The sequence below is a fragment of the Lepisma saccharinum genome, chromosome 22, assembly GCF_977018435.1.
Source record: "Lepisma saccharinum chromosome 22, izLepSacc3.1, whole genome shotgun sequence".
Classification (NCBI taxonomy): Eukaryota; Metazoa; Arthropoda; class Insecta; order Zygentoma; family Lepismatidae; genus Lepisma; species Lepisma saccharinum.
In genome coordinates this window covers 4900412-4920268 of record NC_139250.1, presented here as the reverse complement: position 1 = coordinate 4920268, position 19857 = coordinate 4900412, and the positions used below count along the sequence as shown (strand labels likewise).

Here is a 19857-nt window from a genome sequence, read left to right as displayed (position 1 = left end):
GTACCACGATTGTATTTATTGAGCATTTGTTTGCACCAATTGACGCGAACGTCTTTTTGGGTTTTTGTCAAATTGTGTGGGATCCAACGAGAACATACCTTTCTCACAGCTAAATGATCACGTAATATTTTATATATGCTGGTGGAACTAATGCCTATGGTTGCCTCAATCTCACACTATGTCACATGACGATCTTGCAGTATTAGGTTTTGCACAGCATCATGTTTTCTTGAACAACAACTGATTTTGGACGACCTTCGCGAATCTCGTCGGTGAGCGAACGGCGGCCACGATTAAATTCGTTATACCAGCGTTTCACAGTGGCAAAGGATGGGGCTTCATCGCCAAATGTGGAAGCAAGTTGATCGATGCACTCTTGTCTTGATAATCCACGTCGAAAATCATAAAAAATCATCGCACGAAAATGTTCACGAGTTAATTCCATTTTATTGTTGTCGCGCAATCTCCAAGGCAACATAAACAACACAAATGAAGCTATTGACAAAACATTTGAAGTACGTTATGGTCAATAATGCCAGACGATTCCGTGCAAACCTCAAATCGCGCCAAACTTCAATCAGTGTTGCCAAGGCTCAAAATATAAATAGTGGCCCTCGTACATATTACATAAAGACGCCATTAGGTCCAGACGCCAGAACCTCATTAGTCTGCAAAATGCAGTCCACGGTGTACTACGTGGAAGAGAGTTCGATGTTTGGGTGCCTTTACAAAGGTCACCCCTTATACACCATTACTTTTTGTGTAAAGCACAGCTAAACCTGATGTTTATTGGCATGGAAGTGTTGGTATTTTTATTTTTCGCAAAATTGCCAGTGGTCTCGAGTTCGAAACCGTGCCTGGGTGTGCTTTGTGAGTGTCCGTCCATCAATTTCATCATTCAACCTCATCGTCGCGATTAAACAAAACCCATAAAAGCGACGCTAAATAACAAAATTCAAATCAAATCGCGGATTATTATTATTTTAAATGGAGAAAATTGAACCAAGCCAGGGTATTTTTTTAACATTGAAAAAGGGAAATAGTGGTCTCCGATTGTGACAACCCTGCCGAACAGGTCGTGGGTCCTACAGGGATGAGTCATGTGGGAGCAAACAAACACTTCGCAAAAGCGAGGTCGGCCGGTTGCTTGGAGGGGGAAATAAAACAAGTAGCATAGTCAGACTACCCAAGGCCATGCGTGACAGAGGCTAGTCTTTTCGAGATAAAACCATTTTTAAAAAAAAAAAAAAAAAAAAAAACTAATGTGAGAGAAAATTGGATGTGTTTCCCAGTTATGGACGGCGACTGGAAATTTCCTGTAGGTTCCTCAATAAAGCTGTTTGTTTTTTTTATCGTTTTTGCATGGAGCTGCCGTCAAGTGGGAAGGCGCAGAGCCCTCAGGTTCATTATTCGCCTCGATTTTTTTTGTTGGTGTAACTGACTGCACGCTTCTCAATCACATTTCTTGGTCAAGCCCCGCCCTTCGTCTGATGTCACCATACATCAGAGACGGCAACTTAATAAATCTGGGGGTGCAAGGTTGTCATAAACAATACTTTATAAATGTAAATATATGTAATATTTGACCCTTTACGTGAATTTTTGGGGGGCAGAAAGTGGCGCCTATGCTATAGAGCGACCACAAGGGAAGAAACCCTGGACGAAAAGTCCCCGCGCAGCTTTCCCTTCTTCCATTCAACTCGGGCCATAAGGAAGCATGGTCGCGGCTCTGCGCAGGTTTTTTTGCTTGTGGTTCCACTATACATGCTGTCGTTGTTACGGCTTGGGAGCATTGTATTACACTGCAATTTTTGTGACGTCACAAGTCGACGGGCGGGGCTTCACCCAGAAGGTGCTTCGGAAATCGGAAGTGAGATAGATCCTTTGTGGATGTGGGAGGGTCGAACAAGGACAGGCGGGGATCCATGCATAGGCGCAGACTCCATGTGGCTTGCCCCCCCCCCCCCAATGTTAACGATGTGGGGCAGAGCCCCCCAAATAATATTGCTTAAGAGGATCTATTGTATTATTTTGCTTGTCTTGTAAAGTTTACTGTGAATTGTGCCACATGAACTTAACTTTAAATACACATTTGAAATTTTCTAGAATCTAGACCATCAAATTTGGGGGGGCTGAGACCGCTAAACCATCATCTTTTGGGGGGGGCTATGACCAGAGACAGCAAAACACACGACTGATTACTTTAATTATGAGTATTGTTATATTTTTTACTAAAAAGATTTTCATATATTAGGGAGATCTGTTTTGCGCTTCATGGTAGCAGATATTAAAAGTCTGGAATATTTTGCTATTATGTTTGACGAAACTTGTGACATATCCATCCGTGAACAATTAACATTCTGCATTCGAACTGTGAATAAAAATTTTGATATTTTTAAGGAATTCATGTGCTTTTATGAGATTCCAAACACGGAGGCCAAAACTTAAAAAAGGGAGAGAGTGAGTCATTCATTAATTTATTTCAGTGATCAGAGCCCCCCTAATAATTTTGACAAGTCGGCGCCCCTGGATAAACGGGGAGGGCGATTGCCCCTCCCAAAGACCTGGACTAGGTTTTTTACATACATTATATTTAATCTATAGTTTGTTTGTATCTCAGTATTGTCTTTGCAACCTATCCTTTAGTAAAATGGTGTAAAGCATTATGGATGGTGATTATGGATATTTTTTATTACTCTGTTCTCATTTTTCAATCTTTCTTTTTTCGGGAAGACTGGTTTCAAAGGGGCTCTATTTGGAGTCAGACATATTCCTAAAGAATAAATTATTTCCTTTCTCTTGCAAATTTAATAAATTGGAGTAACGTCCCTCTGGTTCTCAAACGACGATATGCCCTCTGCACGTCCCTTTTCAACGTTGCACATTTAACCGTTTTTTTTTCTCTCGAGTTGGTTCTTTTTAAGGGTAAGGATTTTTTCCTCCCTCAAAAATGACCATATGTACCGATGCAACAAAAAAATATAATTAATTAATTCATTTTTATTGGGGGTGGAATTTTTACTCTTTCTGTTTTTCCGTTGAACTGTTCGATTTGAACATATGTTTGAGGGAGAGCATCTGTTACAGGCACGCATATCTGCCGAAGGACAGCGATAAGATAAAAGAGACATGTGAGTAAATACCGTTGAAAAGATAAGGCTAATAAAGGGAATTTTTATCAGATCTCCAAGCACCACTATATGTTCCAAGAACTCATTTTCACCCGATGCAATGTTTTACTCTTTTTTGTTTCGTTTTCAAATAAATATTTTTGCATTATATTCCATGTGTGGGCACAAGTGAAAAACCCTAGCGACATCTAAAATTTATGTTGTCGTCCCACCTACAACTGATGTCCGGTTGCGAGCACTATATTTGGCAATAATAGTTTCTTTCTTCTTTAAATGGACACAAACTGTGCTTTTAATGTTTAAAACGTTTTATTTTATTTAATACTCCGAAATCAAGTCTACATTGCACGATTGTTAATTTAGAATGTAATAGAACACTAGAGTACGTACGCAGAATTTTATTTGAGGGGTGGAATTGTAATTGTGGATCATATTACATAGCTGCGTTCTAAGGGAGCGATATACACAATAAAATATTTCGTGATTACCAGTTTCAATCTTAGTTTTAAAATTTCCACAATGGTAAGGTGTGTTTGCATTTACCATTTTTATGTTTTACCGGAGTTCTTTACTAGTCTCTTGTAAATTTTGATTTTCTAAAAATTTCGGGAGGGGTTGTAGCCTATCAGCTCCCCCCTGCGTACGCCAGTGCAAAAGAAGGAGTAATACACTAATGGACAGATGCAATAAAAATTAAACTCATTTATGCCCCAACCTACTTCAAATTACGTACATTTAACCTTAAATACACTTGATATTCTTAATACTACTGTGCGTTCATTTCGATCTGCAGCCGAGAGATCGGGAGAAGCGTGGCGGGCGGCGCTGACGGAGATGCCGACATTTGCGGCCTGTAATGCCCGCTTATTTTTATAGACATATGCAGACATTTATATAAATATTGCAAAACGATCACTAACCTGTGTTATAACACGCAAAAGTTCTTCTGTAATTCATCCAAGTTCTGCTCTTATATACACAAAAAAATACGCTTTAGAAACGATGTTAAGAGCCACAGATAATAAAACATTTTAATCATAGTTTTGACCTGTAACGTCCTGCTTAAGTTTATATCCTTGAGTTTTGTGCCGATGGGGATCGTTTGGAGGTTTTGAATGTGCAACACTGTATCAAGATTACGCTGTAGAAGAAACCGTTAAAAGTCAATAGTGTTCGTGAGCTTCCTTGCAATCCGAAATCTCCGAGCTCGAGTTTTTTGTTCCTTCGCGACTAGATGAAGACAGAGTTGTAAATATAGTGGCGAGCATTGTAAACCAAGAGCGTGTTAATTTCGTACTGTGCGCAAGAGTGTTATTCTTGGTTACTTGCAGTTACTTGTTTGTGTTATTGTAGTGTGTATGTGTGACGTGTCAGTGAGACGATTGGAATGCCAGCCGCAAGATTCACGTTAGAACAAAGATTTTTTTATGTATGACACATACCTACGTGAAAACAAACTCGTGTCGAGACGTGTGTAGGTAATTTGTACAGAAATTCCCATGCGTTTCAACTCCACACAGAGATACGGTTAGACATCTTGTCCTTAAATTACGAGAAACTGTATCGTTAAATTTTAAAACACCTAAGCAAAAACGACGGATTCTAACCGAAGCAAAACTCGACGATATTGGTGCAGCGTTAGAACGTTCTCCAAACAAACCTCTACGCCGTGTTTCACAAGAGGTGGGCGTGTCAAAATCATCGGCACATACAGTCACTAAGCTACTAAAATTAAAACCATACTCTTATAACACAGGTTAGTGCTCGTTTTGCAATATTTATATAAATGTCTGCATATGTCCATAAAAATAAGCGGGCATTTCAGGCCGCAGATGTCGGCATCTCCGTCAGTGCCGCCCGCCACGCTTCTCCCGATCTCTCGGCTGCAGATCGAAATGGACGCACAGTAGTAGTATAGCTTTATATAATAGTCTGAACAACTGTGTAAAAAGAATTTCAATTTTATATACTTTTATGAATATCTTGAATCATCAATGGTAGAATAACTTATTTTATAAGATGACATTTGTATTCATAAAATTGCAAGAAAACACATGTTTAAAACATCCTGATAATACGTCGTACATTAATTAATAACGACAGAGCAGATTCGAAAAGATTTTGTTCAATGCAGTGAAATGCCCTTGTTACAAGAGCGTACCTTAAAATAGGGAATTGAAAGGAATTTAATTAAAATGTTTTAAAAAGTAAAAAAAAATACGTGTTGAAAACGTGGTGTTTAAATAATTTGGCACATTTGTAAATTGATAGAGCTTTAAACTAAACATGTAACCATCAATTTTGCCCTCTTCACCCTGTAGAGGTTTTGAGACTGTTTTGTATAGTTTTGACTAGTCAATTTGGTCCGTGGCCTGTTTTTGCATGGCGATTGTTTTCATAACACATGTTACTAATCTTTAGGGATTCCCAGATTTTTATCGCAAGTTTTTCGCGATATATAGATACACCGTTGGAAGGTTCAGCTTAAATTTCAGTTTTTCGGTGCAATACATGTTTGGCCATGTTTTGATTGTCGGGGAACACGTTGTGCCGGTATTGCATGACCGGCGAGAGCAGTGTTCGTGGGGATTCCCGTTATTGTTAATAGCATGCAGCGCGCTGTGGGCACTTGGGAAAGTTCCAGAAGTAAGAGTTCTACAAATACGGGTATCTGGTGTGTATATAAGTTACAGGAGGTCATGTGCGGGACTTCTTTTGCTGTGTTGTATGCTGATAGAACAATGGTAAGTGGACTACTGAAGTCAGAAGGTTAGGTGTAGTGTCGAGACGGGACTTGGTTGGCACTGTCTCGGAATATATCATAATATAAACACATACGACGGGTCACCGTGCAAACTTCTATTCAGTACAGAGATTATCAAGGAAGACGAACTTTTTTGTGAACTTTTTTTTTATTTGGACGCTACGAGCCCTCTAAAACCTGGATTTTTTCCTGCAACCACGCAACCGGGTTGACAGTTATCATTGATGGATTGATTTTTGTAAACAAAGTATATGATTTACCTATTTAAAAATCTGGTAGATATCCGTGAAGATGTTGCATTGTAAAGAAAGTTTAGTTTAGGCACCTTTTTCAATATCAAAGTTTCGGATGCTAAGCCTCATCTCGATTTTTACACAGGTTATTCTCGTCTCGAATTCAGAAATCCGTCTCTGTACTAAGTATACAGGAAATTACGTGAGTTTTGGGAATAAACTTGAAAGGGGGGGGGTATCAGTGATATATATGCACACCCACCTGGCATATCGGCTAGTTTTCGGCAACAAGCCCCTCCCTCCCATTTTTTTGAAATCTTAAATTTATGGTCATTTTGACCGAATGCTCACCTTTTAAAAAATACCTTATACTTCCCCAGATTGAAGATTCTGATGACCCCCCCCCCCCCCCGCTCTGAAACTCTTGAGTAATGCACCGAGTCTTGATTCTAATGTAATACAGTTGCATGTTATTCTTTACCCCTTTCCGTTTTCAAAAAGGTGCTGATAAAATGCCTGTATTCAATGCTCTCTTCTTCTGCACCTTCTATATATAATGCGCGCGGACCGCAGAGAGAACTGTGGTTCTGCCGAAAACGTTTTGTTGAAGTTTGTCTTTTCTCTCGCGGGTTTTGCTACATTATCTTGGGAACTATTTGGGCTGCAATGATTGTATTATACAATTATATAGCTCTCGTTCTGTTCTACAAAATTAGACTATAGGATTTTATGTAGCTGCTGAAGAAGAGTGAAAATCATTTATTTTTCTGTCCAATTTTTTAACAAAACATGAAAGGAAAGGAAGGAAAAAGGTGCTGAAGCATCAAAGAGGGGGTGAAAGGGGGATAAGGGCAAAGACAGTATATTTCCCTTTGTAGATAAGATTTAGCATAGAGGGGGGGGGGCAAAAGTGGCGGCGCCACCTCTGCGTTCCCTAGTTATGATGAAACGTGTATGGCAGAACAATCTCTGCATTTGTACGAAGTGCGTCGCAAACTACAATTGGCAAGCTTTTGAATTTAATGAGAAGAGTACGTGCGTCGTAGGGCGAACGGCGACCTTGGCTCATTTCAGGAGAATGGATGCGAATTATAGTCCCATATCTCTCTCTTGAGTAATGAGATAAGATAGTGTGTGTGAGGAATTGAACAGGCATTGTTCCCATTTTGCTGACAACACATTGAAGCACAATTCCCAATAGTTGGGTCATGAGTCAGAAAGGAGGTTGCTGAGGTTATCGTGGCCATTTACCGGACTTCGCTGGAGACGTTACTTATCTTTTGTTGGGTTATTTGGGGATATTCCTGGAATCTTGAAACGTCACCCGCCTTCCGGTGATGTAAATTTTGTCATATTTAGCCGAAACCGCTAGCTTCCGTTCTTTTTGTGTCATGACATTTTGATCGCGAACGATTCTATTTCGGTTATTTTACATCACTTTTCTATCTCTTTTGGTAACGGCAGCGATAAGGATGAATTGATGACGTGTGATGAACGAAGACAATGATACATTTATGCCTTAATTCAGGATTTGAACGGGGTACCTCTGGCTTCGACCACTCTGCCACTAAGGCCTTACGCTCTACATGTCTGTTTGAAATTGTGTGTGTGTTCCAAAGGGGGTGGGAATTACGTCCTGTGGATTCTGCACCTCCCCTGGTTGCTAATTTTGGGGACTTGGGAGTGGGACTGCACACATCGCGACAATCTATATTAATCTCCTACGGCCAGAAAACTTATCTGAAGTTAATTATTACTTTTTCACTGTTACCATATGAATATTTTTGAATCAACAACAGTGTTGTCATTAAACCCTTTGTGTATATGTGCGCGTGTGTGTGTGGCAGAGAGCAGAAGAGGGGGAGAGAGCATGTCTTCATTTTGCTTCCTCCAAAGAACTTAGTATGTAGAATTAGGGTTGCCTCTGGCAATATCGATTTGATATCTAATTATCGCAGAACCCCAAACGCATTCGTGTCGTATCCTGGTTAACTTATGCGCCAGACCTCAAACATGTAATCGTCAAGATTTTGTCATTTGTTTCTTCACTTAGTCATGGTTGTCTTATGATGCACAAGGAGGCGAATCTATTCTCTAGTCAACTTGTGAATGCGGGTTCATTTCTTGCTATCTGATTGGCTGTTGGAAAGTTACGGTGCTCTGATTGTGAGAATATCTTATTTCCTATTTTCAGCGCAAAGTTGCTGCTTTCTAATCAAATCTAACCCAACCTAACGTACAGCGCAAATAAGATATTCTCACAATCAGAGCACCGTAACTTTCCAACAGCCAATCAGAGAGCAAGAAATGAACCCTCATTCACAAGTTGACTGGAAAAAGAAAAAGCGCGTGCAGGAGTGGTAGAACTTTTGTATGTGTTTTGCGTTCACCTGTTTTAAGTAGAATATGTGTGTTGTTTATAACTTTTATTCAACGTTCTTATTTTTGATTGGTTTGTTGATTTGGTTTATTTTACTTCGCATTTCTGCCACTTTTGGCTATCGCGAAGATGAGGATAAGTGATGTTTTAATGAAATTGATGAAGGGTAACTCACCAAAAACAGTCCGGGATTCGAACCTGGAGTTGTGGAGTTCTGTGCTAATCACTGATGTGGGCGTTCTTACATTCACGTCTAACAAGATGTGACACATTTCATGTGATTCTGAGAAATATATATTTATATTTAAAGAAAATTAATAATGTGTTATGTATTTATGGAAATGTTCTCTGTTGTTCCAGGCTGTGCTCAGATGTCCTTCGCTGAGTTCCCCGTGGATCGTCTCTCTTCCCCCCGGCTCGTGTGATGACGGGTCACTCCAGCAGTGAGGTCGTCGGGTGCCGAAGAGTTCAAGCAAGCCGCGTGCGCTTCGAGCGCGTGCCCGAGGAGCTCCCTCTGACGCCCCAGCGGCCGTGCGAAGTAGCCTCGTACGGCGCCGTGGAGCGGGCCACGCCCACGCAGCAAGTCTCCGGCTGGATCTCGCGCACAACCAGCATCGATCTGATGCCAAGCCTACGCACCCTCCTCAAACGCTCTCGGTCCCGGGGCGAGATGGGGAACCGAGGGAGCACCGGGACCGTTTCGGATCTCCTGGGACCTTCCTTGCCCATGAAAAGGGACGGCAGTTGCACCAGCCTGGCGCCGCCGGTGGAGCATGGACGCGAGCTTGCCATCAGGAAGTGCGAGACCGCCATCGCGCTGTCCAGCCTGGCGGTCATACGATCGGCGTCCTCCTCGTCCAAGCTCTCGGCGGCGCCTTCTCGGTCGCTCCCGAGGGCCGCGTCCTCCAGGAACATGCTCCTGGCCGAAGGACAGGCCCTCCTGGAACCCATGAAGCCCGTGAACAGGCTGCGGGTGCCCGCATCGTCCAGGATGTGCTCCAGATGCAACAGCCTGCTCAGCATGGCCTCGTCGAGGTACTCCCTGAACGTCGACCCCACCGTCGAGAAGAACGCATCGACTGTTTTGTGCAAGCTGTGTCTCGTCGACGTGCCTTTCAAAGATGTCTTCGAGATACAGGACTGTAGGTGCATATTCTGCAAAGAGGTAGGTGCATTTGTTTTTTTTTTCTTTTGCATGTCAGTGCCACAACAGTAAACGCACGAATGTGTTTGGCGATTCCACATAGATTCTTCCAACACCCCCATTTGTTCATGTTCTAGATGAAAATATACCTAGCCCGTAGCTAGGTAGGAGACAAGGGGGCCTGAACTCCTCCTAGATGCATGCCAAGCCCCCCTGACACTGTATTTGATTTTGATTTATTTGCATTCCTTTGACCAAGTTGCAGTGGCTTTTGTGCCACAAATGGTATGGGACATGTCATTATATAAAATAATACAAGCACCTTGGTTAAACATTTCTCCTTCCATAACAATTCCTCATTTTATTATCAGAATATTCAGAGTATAGATGTCTGCTCCTATCCACAGAGACAAAACAGTGAATTATTGGAATCCATATAATAATAAGTGCAGTGACGTGCCCAAGAGGGGTTGGCGGGGGCCAATATCCCCCCCAAAAAAACAACAACGGAAAAGGCATAAAAAAAAAGCAAATTGAAGGTTGACTACTAAAAGAACCACACACACCCCTTTCGAAAATCCTGTTCACGCCACTGAATAAGTGCTGTTTCAATTTTCATTTATCGTACATCTAAGGTGCCTTTTTGAAACTATATAATTTAATTCTCTACATAATTATTACATTAATTAATGAATACTTGTATTTTGTTAAAAACAAAGTGATCAAACATTGCTGGAAATGAGTAAAGTGCTAAAATGAGAAACTAATAATTTAATGCAAAAATACTACTTGGGTAATTGTCAGCATTATTTTTATTCTTGCTCTGTCTGTTTTTATTCCTCCTAAAAGTAAATATCAACACTTGCTCTTAAGTCTCAATGTGAATGCTGCAACTTATGGGAATGTAAACTTCGTTGCCAATATATGTCATACAGACTCTAATGCATTTACTACCAATTGCAAGCTGTATTTGTAGTATCTTGTAGTTTACAATGCAACGTATTGCATGTAGAGTGTTTTATTTTAAAATGGTACCTATTGTTTTGTTACACAAAATTACAAGCAAGATGAGCATAATTTTTGTGTTCATTGGCTATATGTGTTAACTTTCGCATAAAGCTTTCCTTGGGCCCAGTGCTCGAAGTGAGGGGTGATGTGGGGTAATGACATCCCTCCTGCTATAACACCATTAAGCCTTGTTTCCATTATATAAAATATAATGCTCCAGCTAGCAATTTTTTTATAAATCATCACCCCCCCCCAGTTGTCTCATCACCACGTTAAACCATAGCAGCATCCACTCAGCTAACACTGTCCACTACAAATACTGCTCAGGCAGGCCACAATTTTCTTGTAACCATGACTTTTCTACACACAAAAGTGAGAATGCTATTTTGGAATATTGTTTTGTTGCAAGGGATGAAGACGAAATAAATTAAGAATGTGATTATATTAAATAACAAGTGTATTGTAAAATGCTAATACTTTGGTTTACTGATTTTTCTTGCGTTTAACCTTTACACAATATGTGGACCATTTGAAACATCTGATTTAGCATCATTGTTATGCACTTGATGAAGACAGTTTGAGACAGTCAGCATATTGTGTAAAAAGTGTTGGTTGCCAGAAACACCAATGTAAATGTTAATGTATTGTTTTCTATTTTATTTATTATTTAAAATAAATAATGTTGGCACAAAGTGCCTCATGCTTTAAGAACTTATGTTAGAAACATTATGACAGGCGTTTAAAGAGATCATTTTCCTACACATGCTAAATTGTAACATTTTATTTTTTAAAAAAAAATGCCAATTTAACTGTTTTGCAACAGGCAGCCGTTCAGGTGGTCAATTATTCTATTTATGGGGGAAATGGTCAGTAAAAGCCAATTTTTTCATCTTCGTCTGTAATTTGTAGTTGTCTAAAAAATGTTGCATGAAGTCTGTATTTCTTGGTTTTATGACTGGAATTTATGATTTTTGTATAGCTTTTTGGTAACTTCCCAACTGAGAGGACAAATTTTTCAGCTCAACACACATTTTTTTTATAATTTTTCCTAACTTAGTAATAACTGTTACTCTACTGACAAGATGGCCGAGATATGAAAAAACATTTCTTGAGCATTGACTTTCCATAAGAGATGCAAAACTGAAATGTTACTATAGGATGGCCATGTTTTCTTCTCTGCTTCCCACCATGTCCCACCATGTTATGTTACCAAGTCTTCTTTGTGTATAGGGTTTTAACAGGGGCATATTTAGGGGTGGGGTTCGGACCCCCCTCGAAACACTAAGTACAACAATTAGATAATAAAAGAACTAAAATTAAATAATTAAAATATACTTGTTTAATCGAGGGTTAGGTATTTATTACCGCCAAACTTATTGGAATCCAAGGATTATATTGTAATGATACCACTTTGAATGACAGCACCAAATAAGATTTATGCAAGATTTATTACTACTTATAACGTAACATTCATAATACATCAGGGTTTTTTTCTTTTACAAATTTTGCCGACCGTAACTACACCTAAGCTAGATAATGATGACGTGGTGTTACATCACTATTCGTATACCATCCTTCTACGTATTCACGTAATAAAAATATAATATTAATTAATTTGAATATTTTAATTAATACTAATTAATATAATTATAATTATTTTAGATTAAACATTATTATTATGAGCACTTGGTTCGGACCCCCACGCCCCCGCCCCGAAGCATATTTCTAGATACGTATGTGTGTGTTAACCATATTTATTTTTAGTATAAAATGAATCATTTTGTCTTCTTAAGTAACTTTAGTTTTGTATTCAATAAAGGGATGTGTTATGAGGAAGTTGGATGCCAGATATATTGTGTTTTAAAAGAAATGAACTTTTACTTTCAAAATGCTAATTTATCAACTGGCTGTTGAAAGTGGTCAGTAATCATGTTTTTCCTTTCTTTTGTCTTATTGTGGTCAGTTATGTCAGTAAATTTGACCCCGTGGCTAGTTTCCACTCCCGTGGTTGCGATTTTTGAAATCTGCAGTTCTGATCTGATGTGTGTATCCTCCGCTGGTGTTCATTTTGACTTGGAGAGTCCGAGAGTAGAATGATTCTATTGATCTCTCAGATCTAGCGCACCTGGGAGGGAAGGTGGGCGTGCGCGACCTTGGTTGCTTTTTTCAGAGAGCAAGGTGGTTCGATTTGGGTCAATGCACTTCTTTCCTTTAGGTAGCACCGAAGTGGTTTAAATATTTCATCCAGAAATCACTGCCTGTGTAGGAGTTACTGTCTTTCAACGTTGTAAGCGATCACGTTATGGCGTCCGGTTTTGAGGCTTTTGGGTTGTAGACTGAAGATTTCCATCAGGTTTTCCTCAATATATGGGCCCCAGTGGCGTGCCCATGATTTTCGAAAGGGAGGGGTTACATTATATATTTTAAGCCCTCATTTTACCATCTTTTCCTGGCTCTGGCGTTCTTTCCTGTAAGTTTGATAATTTGAGTTACGTTCCTCTGGTTCTCACACAACGATATTGCCTAGCCACTTGGTGTACACAGGAGATGTATGACATAGAAATTGAAGCGAAAAATGCAGGCTCGAACAAAACTCACCCAGGTCTCTGGTATACCGCTCCACTGAGCGAGAGTCAGGCATTGCTTGGCCCATCATTTTCCTTCCGATGTTTTTTCTTAAAGCAAGCTTGAGACAATATCGTTTTCTTGGCTTATTGCGATAACGTGTGGTTGTTATTCTTTATATAGGTGTAACCCAACAAGCAGTATGAACATTTAGTAATGGAAGTGAGGGAACATTGCCAATTCTCGCAAAGTTGTAAACGTTGGTTCAACTTACTCGAAGCCCATTGACATGATAGTGGAACACTTACTACAGTGGAAAGCTTCTCTCACGACAAAAAAATTGATTGCTGATTGTGAGGAAAGTTGCCATTGTTGTCCAGTCTCATTGTTCGCATGTTGAGAGAAGGGTTCAGACCGAGTCGCGGTCGTTTGGAAATTATTCAAAGTTGACATTCTTACGCTACAATAGAAAGTTCTTGTGAGGGCGAAAGCATGAACGGCGATGCCATCTTTTAGGTTTGCTCGGTGAAAGCTGAGGAATGTGGCTCGAAGTCCCGCTTTAGTGGATAGTGCCATTCAGTAATATTTTTTAGGGCGAGACTTTGGTGTGGTGTTGAGAAAAATATCTAAACTTAGCAGTAATTGTGAACTTGCCCTGCATAGCTGCATATGCATTCGGAATAAAATCACGTTTTTTTTTTCAGGGCTCTATACTAAGCTTAGAACAGGACAACTGTTCGCTTTAACTACCTATAGAAAGTTTGTGCTGTGGTACAGTGGGATCCATGATTATTGCCGTGCAAATTGTCCATCACCATGTTCGTGCACTTTACTTGACCCGATAAGAGCTTCAAGAAATAAAAGAAGACTCAAAACAAGCTGTTGACAACTTCTGCACCAGCATACATAAAAATCCATCGCTTAAAAACGCACAGGATGTAAGAGAAAAATTATTGAAAATAGTCATGGACAATTTGCACGGTAATACTCATGGGTTCCACTGTACGTTGCATATGTTGTTTATACTATATATTTCGAGACGAGAACGAGACACCCATTCACAAATGACAACTCGAGGTGAGACCGAGACACTGCCTGCATCAGTGATGAATTCAGGGGATGGAATCTCACCGAAAATTTCAGTAACCTGACAGAGTATTCACGCAATAGCTAAGAAATTTGACAAGCATAGTGTCAAATGCTGAAGGAGACAAGTACCCACAGAAAGTTTTATTCTGAAAATGATAGTTACCTAATTACACTGAATTTAATTACATATCAGAAGTAAGAAACCATTTTAAAATTATTAGAATTATTCCATTGGTATTATAATTTGATGTCTATGTCTTGAAGCCGGACCCTGTGGCCGAGTGGTTAGCTCATCGCGCTGCAACGCTAGGGGTCCCGGGTTCGAATCCCGCTCGGGCTTGGTTGTTTGTGAATGTCCATTCATCAATTTCATTATTTCATCACTCATCCCCATCTTCGCAAATTAGCCAAGAGGCACAAAACGCGAAGTAAAATAAACTAAATCAATCAATCTATGTCTTGAAGTTTAGTGGCCGGAGGAATGTTGCTGGATTCAACACTGTTCTGCATTGGGATCCCTTTTACCCCCGACAGTACGCCACTGTGGGGCCAGTAAATATATGCAATAACTGTCAGAAAACTTAATTTTGTGGCTTACGATACGCCCCTCGACATGCCACATGACGAAAACAGTGCCATCAAACATCAACTCCGAAACCTACGCGTAATTTTTCACCCAGAAAATGAGCATGCGAATTTAAGTAGATTAGACAAGAATGAGACCCCAGACGGCATAAAATTGTTATATCGATAATCTTACTGCAACAACTTGTAGTGACCCGGTGATAACAGTCGAGGCAATCATTCTGCTTGTAATTCCTTCTGCGTGTTTCATCGCCGCAAAAATGACGCTGTTAATAAATAACCAGCTATATACGTATTTCAATTGGTTTCATTCGTAGAGCATATCAGTTAACAAGATAAGGGTCGCGGCGCTAACCAGCTAGGATAGTTCGGTCTTACAATATCATTGTTTGTTAATAAGGAATATTTGCCGGCCCCCGTGGCGGAGTGGCACATCGCTGTGAGACCAGGGGTCCCGGGTTCGAATCCCGACCTGGGCATGGCTGTGAGTGACCATTCATATTTCATCATGTCATCATCACTCATTCCCACTTAGCTAAAAGTGGCCCCAAAGGCGAAGTAAAATAAAGCAAGTCAATCAATAAGGAATATTTGTGGGGGTGCGGAAAATAACCCTCATAAATAACGTCCCACTGGAATTGTCAGCATCTATGTTATCGAATGACGATTCTGCTAAGGCAAAAACTACTACCAGGCAAGAAATTGTGCAACAGACTATCGTCTGCAGAACCGAAAGATTGTAAAAAGCAATTACAGGAAAGTTACCGAGCTGGATTGCAGAATACGTGTTGTGAAAGATAAGTCCGTATCAGGCATTATAAATGGATCCCCAGTCGGAGCAAGTTTTTATAACGTCCTTTCATGCGTAGGAGATTCTCAAATGTAGAAGAAAATCGTGGTCAATTATGTGCATACGTAATGCGCTATTATGAAGGATTGGCAAAAAAATCGGCATGCATTGGATGCGTGAAGTATGCAATATCTGTTCGAGTTCGAATCAATTTTTAAAACCGGCGCAATTTGAACTTGTCGCGAATTGAATTTCGACCTTTTTGATCTTTGGGAAAGCGAAAATGTACTAGCTCTCCATTTTTTTATATGTATATTGGACATTTACATGCTAATTTACTCCTGGCAAGAAAAACAATAGAGCTTGCAACACTGTTGCTCATGGAGATGTTTATTATGCCAAAACTCAATAGCCCGAAGCCAGGTTTGCATTGATTGATCTAATGTTACGGCCAACACGAGACATAGCATGATAACAGTGCAATTAAATGTTTTAAAAAAGTACTTTAGAATCGATACCACTGTTCACAAGTCTTCACATTCCTATAAATCACGGTGGAGTGAAGTGCAACCTGCCATGGAAGGTATGAAGCTGTCGCGTGTTCGATTCGCGATTTTTAATTATCACAATTAACGAAAAGTGGAAGTACGCGAGGGATAAGGTTTCAATTCTGAAAATGATGAGAACAAAATTAATGATGCTATAGCTCCTGTTACGTACGTTAAATCACTTGCAGAACGAAAGGTTTCACCCTCTGCCCCTCCCCATTTCCTGCAGACGCAAAAGACAGATCTCATTTCTGTAGCAGCGTCACTAACTGCGCAAAAACAGTTTTTCCTTGGGGGTGAACGATCTCTCTCCCCCCCCTTCTGCTGTTTGATTCTCTCAACTTCCGTCGCATCTGTTTAATGAGATTCATTGTCCTAGGACGGTGAATGAGGTGTTCAGTTTGCTTGGAAAGTTTCACGTTACATACAAGCTCCGAATACAAGACAAATCTAGAAGTAATATGGTAGGTATGTGGAGTGATTACTTCAAATCGGAGAAATAGAGTAGAGTCAGTGGCGTGCTCAGGATTTTCAAAAGGGAGGGGTTATGTATACTTTTTCTTGGTAGTTAGCCCTCATAACTTTGAGGTTCTTTTTTAGGAATACTGGGCCAAGGGGGGGGGTATAACCCCCGCCAACCCCCCTTCCCTTGGGCACGCCACCGAGTAGAGTAGCCATTCTTCTAAAACGTTAGTGAAGACAAACTCCTAAGTTTGTACTGTACAGGTACGAGTCCTTTTGTACATAATTGTTTTATAAACAATTAAACTACATGAACATTTGGACAGACAGTCCAAGAAACAGGCATTTTTTAAAAATATAATTAAAATGAATTTGAAACAGGGTGAGAAATCCTGGGGGATTTCCCCCACCAACCATTTTGTTCTAATAAAATTCTCCCACCAAAAATATTCGGGGGGAGGGGTTGTCATAACAACAAAGATAAAGCAATTAGTTTTGACTTGCTTGCTTTACTAAGGATAATCACGAACAAGAGAATATGCCTTCCTTCATGGAGATTTTCTTGGCAAATTTATTAAGTCTTGAACGGAATCCTGTTCATTTTTTAGTACTTGCCAGTTTTCAATATTTTCAATAAGTTATGCAGATTTAAGATTGTATTTCACAGAAGAAAGACCTCACTAACAAGTCTTCACAAGAAGTAACTAATGAAAATTCCTTAAACTTTCATTGTAATTCTGTAATTATGATATGTTTATGCATTAGAGCTTGAAATGTTGTATTTCTCTTTCGAATTTCATCATGATGAGAATTTCCCTCTGGATGTCAGCAAGGTCCATTCCAGACAGGCTCATGAACTTTTGAGAGGTATCATCCAGTGGTGTGCCCAAGTGGGTGGGGTTGGTGGATGTCCTACATTTCCCCCTTTGGCCCAGTATTCCTAAAAAAAAAAAAAAAAGAACGTCAAAAGACAGTAAAACAGGGCAAAATGAGGACTGAGCACTAAAGAAACTATATCTACCCCTCTACAAGAATCCTGGACAGGCCATTAATACCTAACAATGCTATCATCTTCACTTTAATGTTTAAATCATAAAGTTGAGATTGACGTTAGCTCTCTGAGTCTATCTGAAACTGACCTGGCTGATATTCTGGTAGAATCTCTTGCCATTTGATACCGGGAAAGCTTCAGAAGTATTATATTTCTGTTTATTGTAATTTTCTAATTAAAATATATAACACTTTAAGTAAGCATTTGTGTGCTGTGTTTCAAATAAACCATCCCAAAATAATAGTTGATTTCTCCAATGAATATGTTGGCTCTGAGAGTTACTACACAAACTGGTACAGCAAATCGAACTGCTGATGGTCACAGGAACCCTACTTGAGTAATAAGTTCGACCTTGGGAAATGTCTGCCAATAAAATTCTAGATGTTACTATTATTTTGGGAAGGAAAGAATAATAAATAATTCTTCAATATTGCATTTTGAGGCAGAAATAAGATAATGCAAATTGATTGAATCGTGGCTAACAACACTTTTTTGTTCTTTGTTTCAGTGCATGAAATCCTATGTGGAGTTTGAAATTCAGGAGGGAGCATATGATATCTCATGTCCAGATGCTCAATGTGAGAAGCAGGGTGAAATCTCAATTACTGAAATCGAAAGTCTAGTCATGAAGGAAATGGTAGAGAAGCACAATAAATTTAGACTAAATAGAGGTATGTATGACTCTTGATTATACTTGCAGTATTTCACTTCTAAAATATTAATATAGATAATTGTGATGTACAAAATCATACACAATTATATATTTGTGTATTGTAATGTAAATAGTGATAATAGCTGTAAGAAAATAACTTTGAACACACAACAAGGAAGAACAATTTGATAATAAATTTAGCAATCTGTTTATCCATCAAAAATCAATGTTTATCCACACATCCCCAATATCTCGTGCCCCCCATAGTAATATAAGGACCCCACAAGGCCCTACAGATCCATGGTTCAGGCATGCCTTGAGGTAAAAGGGGCCCTTCATATGGTTGGTTTCACACCACAATCATTAGAGAACTTTTGTTCTTTGGGCATCCCCAGAAATTTTTGTAATTGGGTGGGGGGCAGCCCATGATACATTTTTATTATTACCATGGTTATGATCATTATTAAACAATAATAAATATCATAAACTAATAAAAATAAACCGATTTTACTCCAAATTTATATTATTAGTAGCTGATTGCTCAGCGTTGCCCGGATATTTATGTATCCCAGTCTTGTATTAGACAGGAAAATAATGAATTCTAACTATAGTGTAAAATGTAACTAATTTGAAATGTGATCGTGAATACCACCAATTAGCTTAGCAACTCCAAAAATTATGGATTCGACACTAATCTAGGTCATTTGTGGCATTTTATTTTTCATCCCCTCTCACCACCATGCCGATAGGTGAAGTTGAACCGCATTGGGAGTGTCACGAAAACTATGGATTCCACACTAATATCGGTCGTTTTTGCAACACAGCCTGAATGTTAGACAACCCTTGAAACACTGTCATTCAGATTGCATAGAGTCACGGATGTCTGTTTGTACGGAATTTAATATCGGTGGTTTTAGATTATTTTTACATGTCACCCCTTCTCACCCTACCCCTAGGAGTGCCAGGGGTATCTTACTCCCAAAGTATTCTTTCCAGATTGCAAGTGATATGTGTACCAAGTTTGGTTGAAATTGCTCCAGGTGTTCGAGAGTTATGCTGGAACAAACAAACATACCACTCACCCCCACACACACATACATCCATTTTTATATATATAGAAGATTGTTATATCCTTAGGGAGATTTTTCTACTCTATCCACCAGACGATTTAATATCTAGCACAACTTAATTTTGTAATTGACTTTCACACACCTTATCCAAGAAAAAGATTGAAAAGTTGGTGGCAAAATTTTCCTAAATTTATGTTCTTTGACTTCTTACATAAAACTCTAATTTTGGGAATTGTTACAATTGTAGAACCATTTATTATTTTGATTAAATGGTAGAATCTGAAATATAACCTGGTTAACTTGAAAGCAGGGATGCAATTTCCAGTGGATGTTGACGGACTGGTTCAATCTCTAGTTTGCACAATTTGGAAAATTTGTCTTTAAC

The 19857-nt window shown here is 39.5% G+C and overlaps 1 protein-coding gene across 3 annotated transcripts in view; it reads left to right on the top strand.

The window, feature by feature from the left end:
• The window catches only part of LOC146004565 (putative E3 ubiquitin-protein ligase RNF144A), a 200152-nt gene that overhangs the window by 170880 nt on the left and 9415 nt on the right, over window positions 1-19857 (top strand). For all 3 annotated transcript variants that reach the window (XM_083143433.1, XM_083143434.1, XM_083143432.1), the window contains exons 3-4: window positions 8869-9673; window positions 18259-18421. In XM_083143433.1, the coding sequence (XP_082999559.1) occupies window positions 8933-9673; window positions 18259-18421 (904 nt within the window). In that variant the 5' untranslated portion in view covers window positions 8869-8932. The remainder of the gene's footprint in view (window positions 1-8868; window positions 9674-18258; window positions 18422-19857) is intronic.